Raw genomic sequence first — 12,473 nt, 5'->3', positions numbered from 1 at the left:
TATAATAAATATAAAATTTATATTTAAATACTAATAAAATAACTCACAAGAAAAGCAGGATTTTGCACCCAAGAGGAGGGTCATCACTCATCAGGTTCCGTTTGTTATGCCAGAAATAATTGTTGAAATTTTAAAAAGAATCATTTTAAAGACTTTACAGTGATTCTCTTGTTTTGATTCCCAAAAAATATTCTCTTGAAAACGAGGCTTAACCGGCGCGAGTCTACGTGGCTGGGCGATCGTCATGGGTCCTAATCATTTGCAAAACAACAAAAGAAATGGTAAGATGGGAATCCTAATCATTAAAATGTGTGCATTCTAATTTCTAAATCCACCGACACCGTCTTCTTCACCTTCTCCGTCACCGTCACCGTCACCGACACTTTTTTTCTCTCTCTCTTCGACGTGTCACCGACACCTCAAAATATAAGAAATGACAATCTCACATGCAAAGCCGCAGCATTCAATCAAATACTCAAAATTCTTCTTTTCTTTTTTCCCTCTGGAAAACTAAATTACATTACAAGCCCTTCACAACTTGTAAAATCACATCCATACTGCAACTTGTATTTAACCGGATAGTCAAAAACTTCGGATGAAACAGGTTGAATCACGTCCTTTACTAGATTGGCTCAATCTAGCGCCCATACACTAAATTGGACCCCATTAAACACGTATCATTTAAGTCATCTAAGTAGCTATTATATACAGATATGCCTAGATATGCCTCTTGCGAGTTGAATAAACTACCACATGTCTCTACAGCTGCATTTTCCTTCTTTGAAATGGTGGAAGTTGCAGGTATCTTTGATAACCAAGTCACGACCAATAAAGGTTGACATGAACTTGCAAGTAGAATGACAATCTCCACACATCCGGGCACTCTTAACTAGGCGTATCGGCATTCCATTGGGTAATGAAATCAAGCCAAAAGCTAATGCTTTGATTTCAGAGTGATAAATACCTTTCCCACATTCTCCCTCTTCTGAATTGTGCAGCAAGTGGTTTCTATCAGCTACATAACCCAATGTCTCCATCTTTTCTTCCAAATCCACCAATTCAGTCAAGAATTCTTTCACTGGAATCTGCTCTGAAGTGAACTCATAGATGGAGTTTCTAACTTCAATCCAACTAGAATTATCTCTAACAAGATTATTTTTGGTTTTAGGCTTCAAAGCATCTTTCCAATTTCCTAATCTCAGGAGAACTTGATCTAGCAATAGATTGGCTGCAAAATCACCAGGTTCAATTTCTAAAAGCTTTTCAATTGCATGTTTTGCAACTTTCATATCTCCATTTACCCGACAGCAAGAAAGGAGGGTCCTCCAGACTAAGTGCCCTGGTTTGAATGGGATAATCCCATCAATGAATTCCAAAGCTTCTTCATACAATCCAGCCCTCCCCAGAACTTCTACCATGCAGCAATAATGCTCCACTGATGGTTCAATCCCATAAACCTCATCCATCAATTTGAAGAAATGAAAGGCTTTATCAACTAGACCCTTTTGAGCACAAGCTTTCAAGATAGAGGTAAATGTGGTTGAATCAGGTGACTTGCTCTTCCATAGCATTTGGTTAAATAGATCCAAAGCCTCCAATGGGTGACCATGATCAACTTTTGCAGAGATGATGGATGTCCATGAGATGGAATTCTTCTCATGCATCCGGCTGAAAGCTGTGATCGAAGCAGCAATCTCACCACATCCAGAGTACATTGTGATGAGAGAATTGCTCGCGTTGGGGTCAAAGATGAGACCTCTTTTCATCAAATAAGCTTGTGCCTGTGTTCCAACATTAAAGAGGACTGGGTTGGCACAAGAGCTCAAAACCTGACATGAATACATGGGGTCAAGTTTCCCTCGAGATCTTTGGATACTGAGCAGTAGTTTGTGGATTGACTCATAATCTTTGGCCCTAAAGCAGGCTTGAATCAAGAAACCCCAAGAGACGGACTCAGGAATTGAAGTGCAGAGCTTGAAAGCTTGGTGATGACACCATATCTCTGAGTAAAGTTTAATCAAAGTATTCACCACAGACACATTAGATCCAAAACCAGTTCTTAGTATCCTGCAGTGCAACTCTTTCCCTCTTTTCACATCCACTAGAGCTAAGCAAGCTAGAAGCACAGATGTATATGTGTATTCATTAGCCTTTGCTCCAGCAAGCAGCATTTCCCTGAACAATTTAAGAGCTTCTTGAAAATGTCCATTCCAACAACATCCTGCAATAATTGCTGACCATGTAACTGTGCCAGGATCTTTAAATCTCACAAATACTCTCAGAGCTGCAAGTATCATCCCACACTTAGAGTACATGTCAATTAACGAGCTGACGACATATGGATCAGCTGTTAAATTAAGTTTTACGATATGGGAGTGGAACATTTGTCCCACTCGGTCATCAGACTGTAAAGAACACCATTTCAAGATGCTTGCAATTATAAACTCATCTAACACCCCTTGTTTTAAGTGTACTTTAAAGAGCCTACCTACTATTCTATCCATCTCATCTAAATAATTGATATCTATGCACTCAATGTACATAGTCAAAAGTGAACTAATCAAATAAAGGTCTGATTCGAAGCCAGCTCTAATTATATATCCATGAACCTCTCTGCCAAGATTCAAAGATCCTAAGCCAGTGATAGCTTGAAGCAAGCTTGCCAATGTGAACTCATCACAATTGGAAAATTCACACATCAGAATCTGGAAAAGATTCACCACTTCATAGTTATAGGTATTATGAACATAGCCTGAGATTATTGCGTTCCATGAAACCAAATTTCTTGCTGGCATGATGTCAAAAATTCGCCTTGAAAAACCCATATACCCACATCTACCATAGAAGTCTATTAGACTGTTAAGCATAAACAGGGAATAAGTAAAACCCATCTTAATGATAAAACAATGTACCTGCATTCCAAAATCCAAGCAGCTCAACTTTGCACAAACCCCTATAACCATTGAGAAAGCAAATGCATCGGGCTGGACTCGAGCCAGTATCATATCACAGAACAGACTTAACCCTTCTCTCTCAAGCCCATTCTGTGTATATCCACTTAGCATCGAACTCCAAGACACTAAATTAGGCCATGCAATGCAAGAAAATGCAAGTGACGAATCTTGAAGAGCCCCACAACTAGCATACATGGTTACAAGTGCATTCTCCACAAATGAATCCATGATACCATCTGTTTTTAAAATCTGGCAATGGACCTGACGGCCGTAGATGAGATTCTTGGTTGCAGCACATGCGCGCAAAACAGTGGAAAAAACAAAAGAATCCGGTCTTAACAAAGTGCTGCTAGAGTCTAGAATCATATTTTGGAAAATCATCAAAGTTTTTATTGCAGGACCATGACGGGTATATCCTGAAATAAGCATGGTAAATGAAACCAACGTTCTCTCGGGCATTTCGTCGAATAGTGACTGTGCTTCGTTCATCAGACCCGCGCTCACGTACGATTGTAGGTACATATTGAACAGGAGGAGGGTTGACCTACCAGCAAGGTTTGGTTTCAGTGTCGTAACATCGTGGACTGTAATGCCATTTCTGTTGTTTTGACGATGAAGACCAAGACGGGGGTTTTGGTGGGTGGACGGAGGAAGGGAAGAAGGTGACAGTGAGAGTTGAGCTACGTGAGTTAGTGCTGATTGCATTGGCGTCGCTCCTGAGCTTGAGTTCCTTCTGACAGAAGAACACCCAAGTCCAGAATAAGAAGAACCAAAAATGGATGAGAAGAAGAACAGCACGTATAAGGGACATCAGTAACGTCTTTTTCCTTCAATGGAGATTCTTAATTCCAGAGATAATGAGATATTAACACGAAAAGAAGATGAGACGCGAATCAAAGAACGGAGAGCTGTTTCGTCCCTCCATTATGGATCATGATGTTTCAAAGGCTATCCGAATCTTGTAAACGTGGCGGGACCTTGCTTGGGTAGTTCGTCGTCTGACGTGGCGGTGTCTGTGGTGCCTACGGCGCGTCACGTGAATTCTATTAAATCGTAGCCGTTCAAAACATGATTTGATTGATTTTAAAGAAAAATGGGTCTTCTTTACTTAAATTAATTATATGAGCATTTTTGAATGGGGGGATTTAATGAAATTCACGTGGCATTCATCCAATGGTGAGCACCACAGACACCACTGCATCAGAGGCACTACCTAAGCAAGATCAAACATGGTAGTCCTGAATGGATTTTACTAGGGTAGTGCCGTTGACTTGATGGTGCCTAGCGTTGGATGGTTGCAACATAATTTTCATTAAATCTCAGCCACTCAAAACACCACGTGTAAATATAACCAACTTTAAAACAAATCAAACCATGTATGAACGGTTGAGATTTAATAAAGATTAGGTGGCAACCATCCAACTCTAAACACCACAGGCACCACCATGTCAGTGGCACTAGCGTTGACAGCCACTAACCAAATAGCGAAAGTTTAGGGCATGATACATGCCTTGAAAGGTTTAAGCTCGAGCCAAGCCTAAAGTTTGCTCAACTTAGTTAGACATGAAAACAAACCAAGAAGAGTACATACAGTGTATTTTGAGTGTTTGTGAGAAGATTTAAGTGTTTTGGGTGAAGCGAATATTACTTAGAATAGTGGATTTCACAGGTCACTACACAAGGGTCACATTGGATGAATTTTTGAGTAGTCATCCAATTGTTTTCTGGGTTCGACTTAAACTGAAGAAACGTAGTTCATGAAGTCTTCTTTCCAACGCACTTTTCAGATTGTAATTTCAATATCAAACAAGGGAGTTATGAGGTTTCTCATGAGAGTGTGCAATATGGAAGCAAATCTGGGCATTGTAGAAGAAATATCAAATTTGGCTACTATGATGTAATCTACTCTTAGAAGTTCGTAAATAATTTTTAAGAGTTCGGGGGTCTTTGTGAAATAAGTTTTACATCTCAAGGAGGAAAGTGTAATTCTGAAAGATTGAATGATACAATCTAATGGTCATTAGAAGGACGTAAATGAAGATCCAATTCTGAGAGTCGAGATTGATGCACTTGGTTTTCAAGTGTCAAAGACGCAAAAGATTTCATCGCGCACCTTTTGGTTGGTCGAAAGCATGATAATATGGTGCACTGCAAAGTATAATGATCAACATGATCCTGTGTATCGCAACTTAAAGGTAAAATTAGAAAATATTCCATTTGAAATAATCTGGTGAAGGGTACTCTAATCTTACATCACTTAAAGGATCTGACGGCCCAGATCTCACCCACCTTTTTTTAAGTGGATATCCAACGGTTGTGGGATTAGATTCTCTTTGGGACTCATTTAGAAGATGAAATCCAACGGTTCCTGTGCATCAACGTTTATTCTCTTTAAAAGCTCGAATTTGAGCGAAACAGAAGTGGGTTTTTGAGTTTTTTTGGCTTGTGGAAACTAAGAAAAACGTGAAGGAGAAGCCAAAAAGCAATATGCGTATGGAGAACAAGCTTGGATGCGTATTTTGGTGAAAACATTGAAGAAGAAGGCGAATAATCTATTGTAATCTCCCTTAATTTGAAAAGTTTCACCTTTCAAGTAATTGTTTGTTAGGGTTAAATTGTTTGAGGTTGTGGCCTCATACTTTTGTGAGTACAAGAGTTAATACTGGAGTGGATGATCTCTGATCATTGTAGTGAAAAGTTTCACCTTCAAGTAGTTATTTATTAGGGTTGAGTTGTTTGAGGTTGTAGCCTTATTCTTTTGTGGGTGCAAGAGCTAATACTGGAGTGTGCTCTCTAATCATTGTAGTGATCAAAATTTTAATTGAAAAATATTGAATAAATACGAAACTTTATTTAAGGCATGACTTCGTGGATGTAAGCAATTTGGTTGAACCACGTAAATTTAGTGTCTTGCGTTTCTAGTTTATTTTTCATTGCATATACTGGAGTGCTTTGATTGCAGAGTGGTAATGCATTGTCTAGTAGACCCAGCCACATTGTAGTGTTTGGTAAACATGCCTTTGTGTAATTGATAATTACAAGATTATCTTGATCAACATTGTCAACCTGAGAATAACAGATTGAGCTCGAATCTATGTAGAAAATTATGCTTCCCACACTCGTCCATCCGATAAAAAGAAGAAAAAAAAAGCCTACATATAACCATTGATAAGAATACATTTATTGCTTTTTAAATATGTAATTTGTAATAAATATGTAACAAAAATATGTGAATAAATATGTGATAGAAAAATGTGAAGAGAAGAGCCTAGACCATCCCCAACCCATCAAACTCCATATGTAAAAATTCAAAAAAGAATCTTTAAATCTCAAAAAATTTCTGGTAATCTCCATTCAGATCTAAGTCGGAGAATTTATTGGTGTACTTCAAAATAAAATTGGCCGTTGAGAGAGAATCCGGATCATCTTCCCGTCATGGGAGCACAGAGTGCTCCCGATGGCTTCCTAATCACAAAAACCAGTGGATTCCACTGGTGGGAAAAAAAAAAAAAATTTCTTTTCCAAAAAGTGTTTTTTACTGTGGCCTCACTGATCTTTGTGATCAGGAAGCGTCCTCCTTGTCGGGGTCGCTGATCCGGACTCGTGATGTTCTGGAGTTGGCCCTGGAGATGAAGATTCTGAGGAGTCAGAAGGCGAGCGTCCTTTTTTTTGGGCCTCTTGCTTGCCTCGGGTGCCCTTAGATTTGTTTTCAGATATGCGGGAGAAGCGAGTTAAGAGAGCCAGACTCAGAGAGAGAGAGAGAGGAGACACTGAATCGCACTTCAGGCAAGACAAAGAGAGTTAATACTTAATAGCTAGCAGAGGAGCAGAGGTATCTGTAACGTGTGCACGAGTCATTCTGCACAGACGTCTCGTCACGTCGAAGCTTTACACCTTCACACGTGTGCCACCTTAACTATCTCTTGACATCTATCCACTTGTCTGCAAAATCTACCCAGCACCGCTGCAATAATACCTGCCCACCTGCCCAACTGCCCGTGCCCATGCCCCGCATGTACGAGAATGAAGAACCTTCGAAGTTCGAACCTTCCCCCCGGTTGTCAGCCGGTCTGGTTTGATTCGAGTTGAATTGAGTTGGGTTGGTTTAGTTATCTATTGATTTCATTATCTTTGGTTTGGTTCGGTTAAGGTTCAGTTTTGTAACGGATATAATTATGGAAAATGTCTCACATACCGTTTTCGTGAAAGACTGAAAGGGGGGAGTGAGCAGACCTGGCATCTGAATTCTGAACTGGGCATTTTGGAAGGGACGGATCACACAAGGAAAACTGAGCACTCTTGCTGCCTTGCAGGGTGGAGTTATGGCTCAGCGTACGATTTCAAAAGTTATTGGTTAAGTTGTTAATAAGAAGATCTATCCATCCATCACTCACTCACTCACCCATTCATTCATTTTCACAGAAGAAAAGACACAGGTGAAGGGAAAGGGAATTGAAAAACTAGGGTTTCTTATGTAGGCTCCTAGGTTACGTGCAATCTGACTCTTTAGTGTCACGTGTCAAAATTATTTGACAAAACAATCAACAGTAGAATTCTAGAATAGGGGTGCTAGCTACTACAAGGCCCCAGTGCAATAACTCTATAGGATATTAGGACACAAGGAAATACTATTTGCCCAATTGGACAAAAAGTAATGGCTAATGACTCCTCCACTTGCAATTTATGATATTTAGACTTTCCATTTAACTTCTAACCAAAATATATTGACTAGGTGCCTAAACATGCATGACCATCGAGCCAAGATTTCGGACCATCAGATCCAAAATTTCAATGGTTGAAATCGAAATTTTGAACAGAATTTACATCCGACGGCCCAAAGTGTGTGGTTTGATGGTCCTGCGCACTTAATGCGCAAGACCCGTCCATGTCAGATTATACGCATCTCAATTAACCGGAAAATTTTGAAATTTTCCCTCTAACCCTATCTTCATGTGTAAAATATAAGCATTGGGCCCCCCTACTAATGTTTTGAAATTTCTCCCCTCCCCTTCTTGGTTTTTCTAAAATTTTCCCTAGAAGCCCTCTTTCTTTGTGTAAAATATTAGTACTTGCCTCTCCCTCCCCTCCTTTAGATCAGAGAAATTTTTTAACAATAAAGATAGTGGTAAAATATCAGTATCCAATCCAATCTCGGCCCCTGCCTAGGGCTAAAATATTCCAATATTACTGAGCTGAACTGATACCATATCCATAATTATGCAGAACCCCAAGTGTGAAAATTCCATCATTGTCCAGAGGACAACCTCAACCCATAATTCAGGTCATTATTGTTCAGGAGCAAGAAAGCAGCTGAAAGCCTACTGAGCTGCACTAGGCTACACGGGCAAGTTAGAATTGGTTCAGTTGTCCATGAACTTTAACATGTACTGTCAAAACCAGTGTCCGCATTTATTCATATCAAGCCCAGAATCTCTAAAAGTTCTATCTTCTTGATAGATCTTGATAGAGAGATCATTCTAAGGTAACATATGCATACTCACATGAGTAATCCTTGCTGTGGTTGAATTAGAACTGTTTTTGTGTAACCTATCTCTACCTGAAGAAACGTTTCTGTGATGGTTTTGCCTTACTGTTGTCATTAATTCAGGTGCAGTATATAGTCCCACCAGCAACAAAAACAAGGAAAAAATGGGGGTACAGAACCTCTAGGGTACACTTGTTTATTCTGAATTCTGAAAAGGTTCATGACAACATGCTCACACACGCACGCATAAATCTCTGCAACTGACTTCCCATTTTCTCCCACCTTCTTTTGTGTTTCCCATTTTTCACCTCTTTCTTCTTTTCCTGTTTTGTACACTTTTCCCAGCTGTGCCTTTCTGTAGGCCCACTTTGAAGCATTTAATGAACCCAGATCTCCCTACTCCTGCACCTCTTTTGTCTTTCCTCCAAGCCCTCTTGGCCATCTTTGGTTTCAGTGTTCAATAACTTCTACTCATCATATATTTATATAGAGTTACAATTACAAGACCCAGTTCACCCATCCCCACAGATATCCTACTTACTCTTGGTCTCTCTCCCTCTCTCACAGACATTCATATCAGTGTTATGATGTTGGCCTTGGAGGAGATTCTATGCGAAGTGCATGCAAAAGATGCAAAAGATACAAATGAACAAGGTTTGCCTCCTGGTTTCAGGTTTCACCCAACAGATGAGGAGCTTATAACCTTCTATCTGGCTTCAAAAGTCTTCAATGGGAACTTTTATGGTGTGGATATTGCAGAGGTTGACCTTAACAGATGTGAGCCTTGGGAGCTTCCAGGTATGGAAATCCAATTCTTTCTTCCTTTACATAATCAGATGTGAACCTGGCCTTATTCTTCATTACCTTACCTTCGTTTGTCTCTCAGACGTAGCTAAGATGGGGGAGATGGAGTGGTACTTCTTCAACCTTAGAGACAGAAAGTACCCAACTGGGCTGAGAACCAACAGAGCAACTGAAGCTGGGTATTGGAAAGCTACAGGCAAAGACAAGGAAGTTTACAGTGCTTCCACTGGAACCATTTTGGGTATGAAGAAAACTCTTGTTTTCTACAAGGGCAGAGCTCCCAGAGGCGAGAAGACCAAGTGGGTCATGCACGAGTATCGCCTTGAGGGTGACTTCTTTTGTCGTCGCACTTCTAAGGTAAATCCAATCTCTCTCTTTTTCCTAATTCTTTTGGTTGGGGTGGTGGGATATTTCTCTTGTCTCTTCCTCTGTTTATAGAGTTACGTTAAGAAGGAAGTTTTTGCAGGAAGAATGGGTGATTTGCAGAATATTTAACAAGGCAGGAGGACAGAAGAACAACCCATTTCTTCAAGCTCACAGACATCTAGTAGAAGCTGCTGCCTTGTCCCACTCAACTGCGTTGCCTCAGTTAGTTGATTATCAATCTCAATCCCAAATGAAAATTTTCCAAAACCCTATTGAAGTTAGTAATATCAAACAGTTCAGAGACACAGTGGAGTCTCAACCCCAACTATTAGGCATGAATAGTACTTTGCAGGCGTCTTTTTCACCCATCACCACCATAGACCCTATGCACATCAACAACCCATCAAATCCTGAGTCTAATAGCATCAAGTCACTGATCTCACACTCAAATCAACAAGAGTGGGCGGTGAAGGAAGCTACTGTTTCCAAACAGTGCAAACCAGAGTCCTACCATTCCCATTATGAACTACTGGGTAATGATAACATTCAACGATGGTGGGACGGTGGCAAGGTTCATCAAGTAGAAGGGACTATGAGTAGCTCATCCAACTCATCGTGTCAAAACCAAAACTTTTTGTTTATGGAGATGATGGAGAGTGGGTTTCTGGGACTTACAGAAGCTGTTCATGAGATGTCCACCTCACCATTTGCTCTACCAACTTTCAGATGAAGCTACATCAGAGATAAATGCTTTATGTTTCTTTTTCTTTCTTCCATTATTGAAGGTACTATCATATATAATATAAGATAATATGTACCTAGCTTCCATGTATCTACTACTGAACTGTCAATCCATATGCAATTGGACTCTTGTGTAAAATATTTTTAGGAAGATTTCCTATAGATATAGGGCAGAGATTGCCTCAGGTTTTGGACTCTGTTTTGCTAGGGGATAATGGAAGGTATTTGAAACTAAAGAGTGAAAGTGATGGGGATGAAGGATGGAATTAAGGGAGTATTATGATTTGACATTTAGGACTGATGAAGCGCGCCCATCAGCTACTGTTGTGCATACGTGTGCTACCAATCCCAGGCTGCTCAGGCCATTAATGATTTTAAGTGAAAGATACCAAGAAAAAACTCATGGGTCTGTAACATTGAGTTTGGATCCTCAGTAAAAAGAAAAAAGCAGGGTACTCAATGTGATTCCATATTTCTAAATGTGATTAGCACTTAGCTCAAGACCATCTTGCACTTGTTCATGATGCAGTAACAGAACAAACTGCTCATTATTCAACGAAAAAAATCAAATCCAGGTACAAAAGACTGTACTGGGAATCTACCTGCAGACATTTGGGTTAAACAAAACCATGTATCTACGAGAATTATTGCACGCCCCACCAATCTTGTAGATCTCCATATCTTCGTCACATGCATCACCATGATGTTTGAACTTTTTCTGCATCAGAATAGAGGTCATTAGTTGCAACAGAAATAACCAAATGGGATCCAGAGACTAGTTATGGAAAGAAATGTTACAAAGAAAGGGGGGAGAAAAGGGGGGCCAGAGAAAGGAAGAAACCAAAACTTGAACAAAATAATTGAAAATCATCAGGACAGTGGAAGCTGCCACTATGAATGATAATATGATACCATCCCCCAGAAATGTTTAACCAAAAAAAAAATTTGATTTCTAGAAGACCCATAGAGGTAGAGTTGCAGAAATGACAACACAAAAAATGGGTTGGTTTGTATTGGCTGTAATAGGGTAAAGGACAAATCAGGATACACATTTAAGCATACAGCAGAATTAACCTTGAATTGGGGTGGACTTGGGTGATCCCAGCATAAATTAGGGAATATCATTCCTACAGGTAGTGCCTGGTCACATTTGAAATCTAAGATAAAGCAACCTCATTAAAGGAGCAGAGTTTCAGATAATTGTGTGACCTCTTGTTTTAGGCATATAACAGAATGGCATTGATCTCAATCTCAACTACTTCCAGACGAGGTATGCAAGGCCCAATTTCCAAATGATGTTACAATGAAGGATTTAACTCTACAGGAATAGTGGTCGTTAGTTGCAACAGAAATAACCACATGGGATCCAGAGACATTAGTCATGGAAAGAATTGTTCAAAAAAGGGGCGGGAAGGGGAAGGAACCAAAACTTGAACAAAATAATTGAAAACTATCAGGACAAAATAACCAATGGAAGCTGCCTAATGTGAATGATAATATGATACCATCCCCCAGAAATGTTTACCCAAGAAAAAATTGATCTCTAGAGGTCCCATAGAGATAGAGTTGCAGAAATGACAACATGAAGAATGGGTTGGTCTATTTGGCTGTAATAGGCTAAAGGACTAATCATTATACACAATCAAGTATGCGGCAGACTTAACCTTGAATTCGGGTTGACTCGTGATCCCGGCATAAATTAGGCAATACCATTCCTCCATGGGAGACTGGTCACATTTGAAGGAGCAGAGTTTCTGATAATTTTGTCAACTCTTGTTTTAGGCATACTGGAATTCGATTGGTCTCAACCACACGCAGACGAGGTATGCAAGGCCCAATTGCCAAAAGGGGTTACAATGAAGGATTTAACCCTAAAGTCATAGCCATAATCCATTGCCAAACGCTAGTCCAAATCTCTGACTAATTTCACAATTTGCAGCCGAAATCCCACATCATCCAATAGTGGTCACAAATCTGCAGTGGAAGCAGAACCTCTCATAGAAGCACATGGTTTCAAGTTTCAACCAAATGAAAACCAGTTGATTAAAAGCATGAATTAAAACTCATCCATATACATGGAGATGAGAATGCACTAAATAGATCATGCTATTATGAACAAAGTA

General features: G+C 39.8%; 2 protein-coding genes across 2 annotated transcripts; one reads left to right on the top strand and one right to left on the bottom strand.

Moving 5' to 3' along the window:
• Positions 1 to 206: 206 nt before the first annotated feature.
• Positions 207 to 3,866, bottom strand: LOC149015009 (pentatricopeptide repeat-containing protein At4g13650-like). The gene has a single exon (XM_089156216.1). It carries the CDS (start codon positions 3,657 to 3,659, stop codon positions 747 to 749), a length of 2,913 nt encoding a protein of 970 aa, XP_089012342.1. The 5' UTR covers positions 3,660 to 3,866; the 3' UTR covers positions 207 to 746.
• A 5,115-nt stretch (positions 3,867 to 8,981) lies between these two features.
• LOC149015008 (protein CUP-SHAPED COTYLEDON 3-like) lies at positions 8,982 to 10,339 on the top strand. Its single transcript, XM_089155411.1, has 3 exons — positions 8,982 to 9,237; positions 9,326 to 9,600; positions 9,710 to 10,339. Exons 1-3 carry the CDS (start codon positions 9,024 to 9,026, stop codon positions 10,337 to 10,339), a joined length of 1,119 nt encoding a protein of 372 aa, XP_089011537.1. The 5' UTR covers positions 8,982 to 9,023.
• Positions 10,340 to 12,473: the final 2,134 nt, after the last annotated feature.

This window comes from Hakea prostrata, chromosome 5, assembly GCF_041222555.1.
Source record: "Hakea prostrata isolate BN-2017 chromosome 5, UWA_Hpros_2, whole genome shotgun sequence".
Classification (NCBI taxonomy): domain Eukaryota; kingdom Viridiplantae; phylum Streptophyta; class Magnoliopsida; order Proteales; family Proteaceae; genus Hakea; species Hakea prostrata.
This window is presented reverse-complemented; position numbering and strand designations above follow the sequence as displayed.

What these genes read in the sequence shown, in the direction of transcription:
- LOC149015008 (XM_089155411.1), top strand. Translation starts at nt 9,024, where the DNA reads ATGATGTTGGCCTTGGAGGAGATTCTATGCGAAGTGCATGCAAAAGAT. An exon ending in TGAGCCTTGGGAGCTTCCAG is followed by an intron (nt 9,238 to 9,325) that starts GTATGGAAATCC and finishes TTTGTCTCTCAG; the next exon opens with ACGTAGCTAAGATGGGGGAG. An exon ending in TTTGTCGTCGCACTTCTAAG is followed by an intron (nt 9,601 to 9,709) that starts GTAAATCCAATC and finishes AAGTTTTTGCAG; the next exon opens with GAAGAATGGGTGATTTGCAG.
- LOC149015009 (XM_089156216.1), bottom strand. Translation starts at nt 3,659, where the DNA reads ATGCAATCAGCACTAACTCACGTAGCTCAACTCTCACTGTCACCTTCT.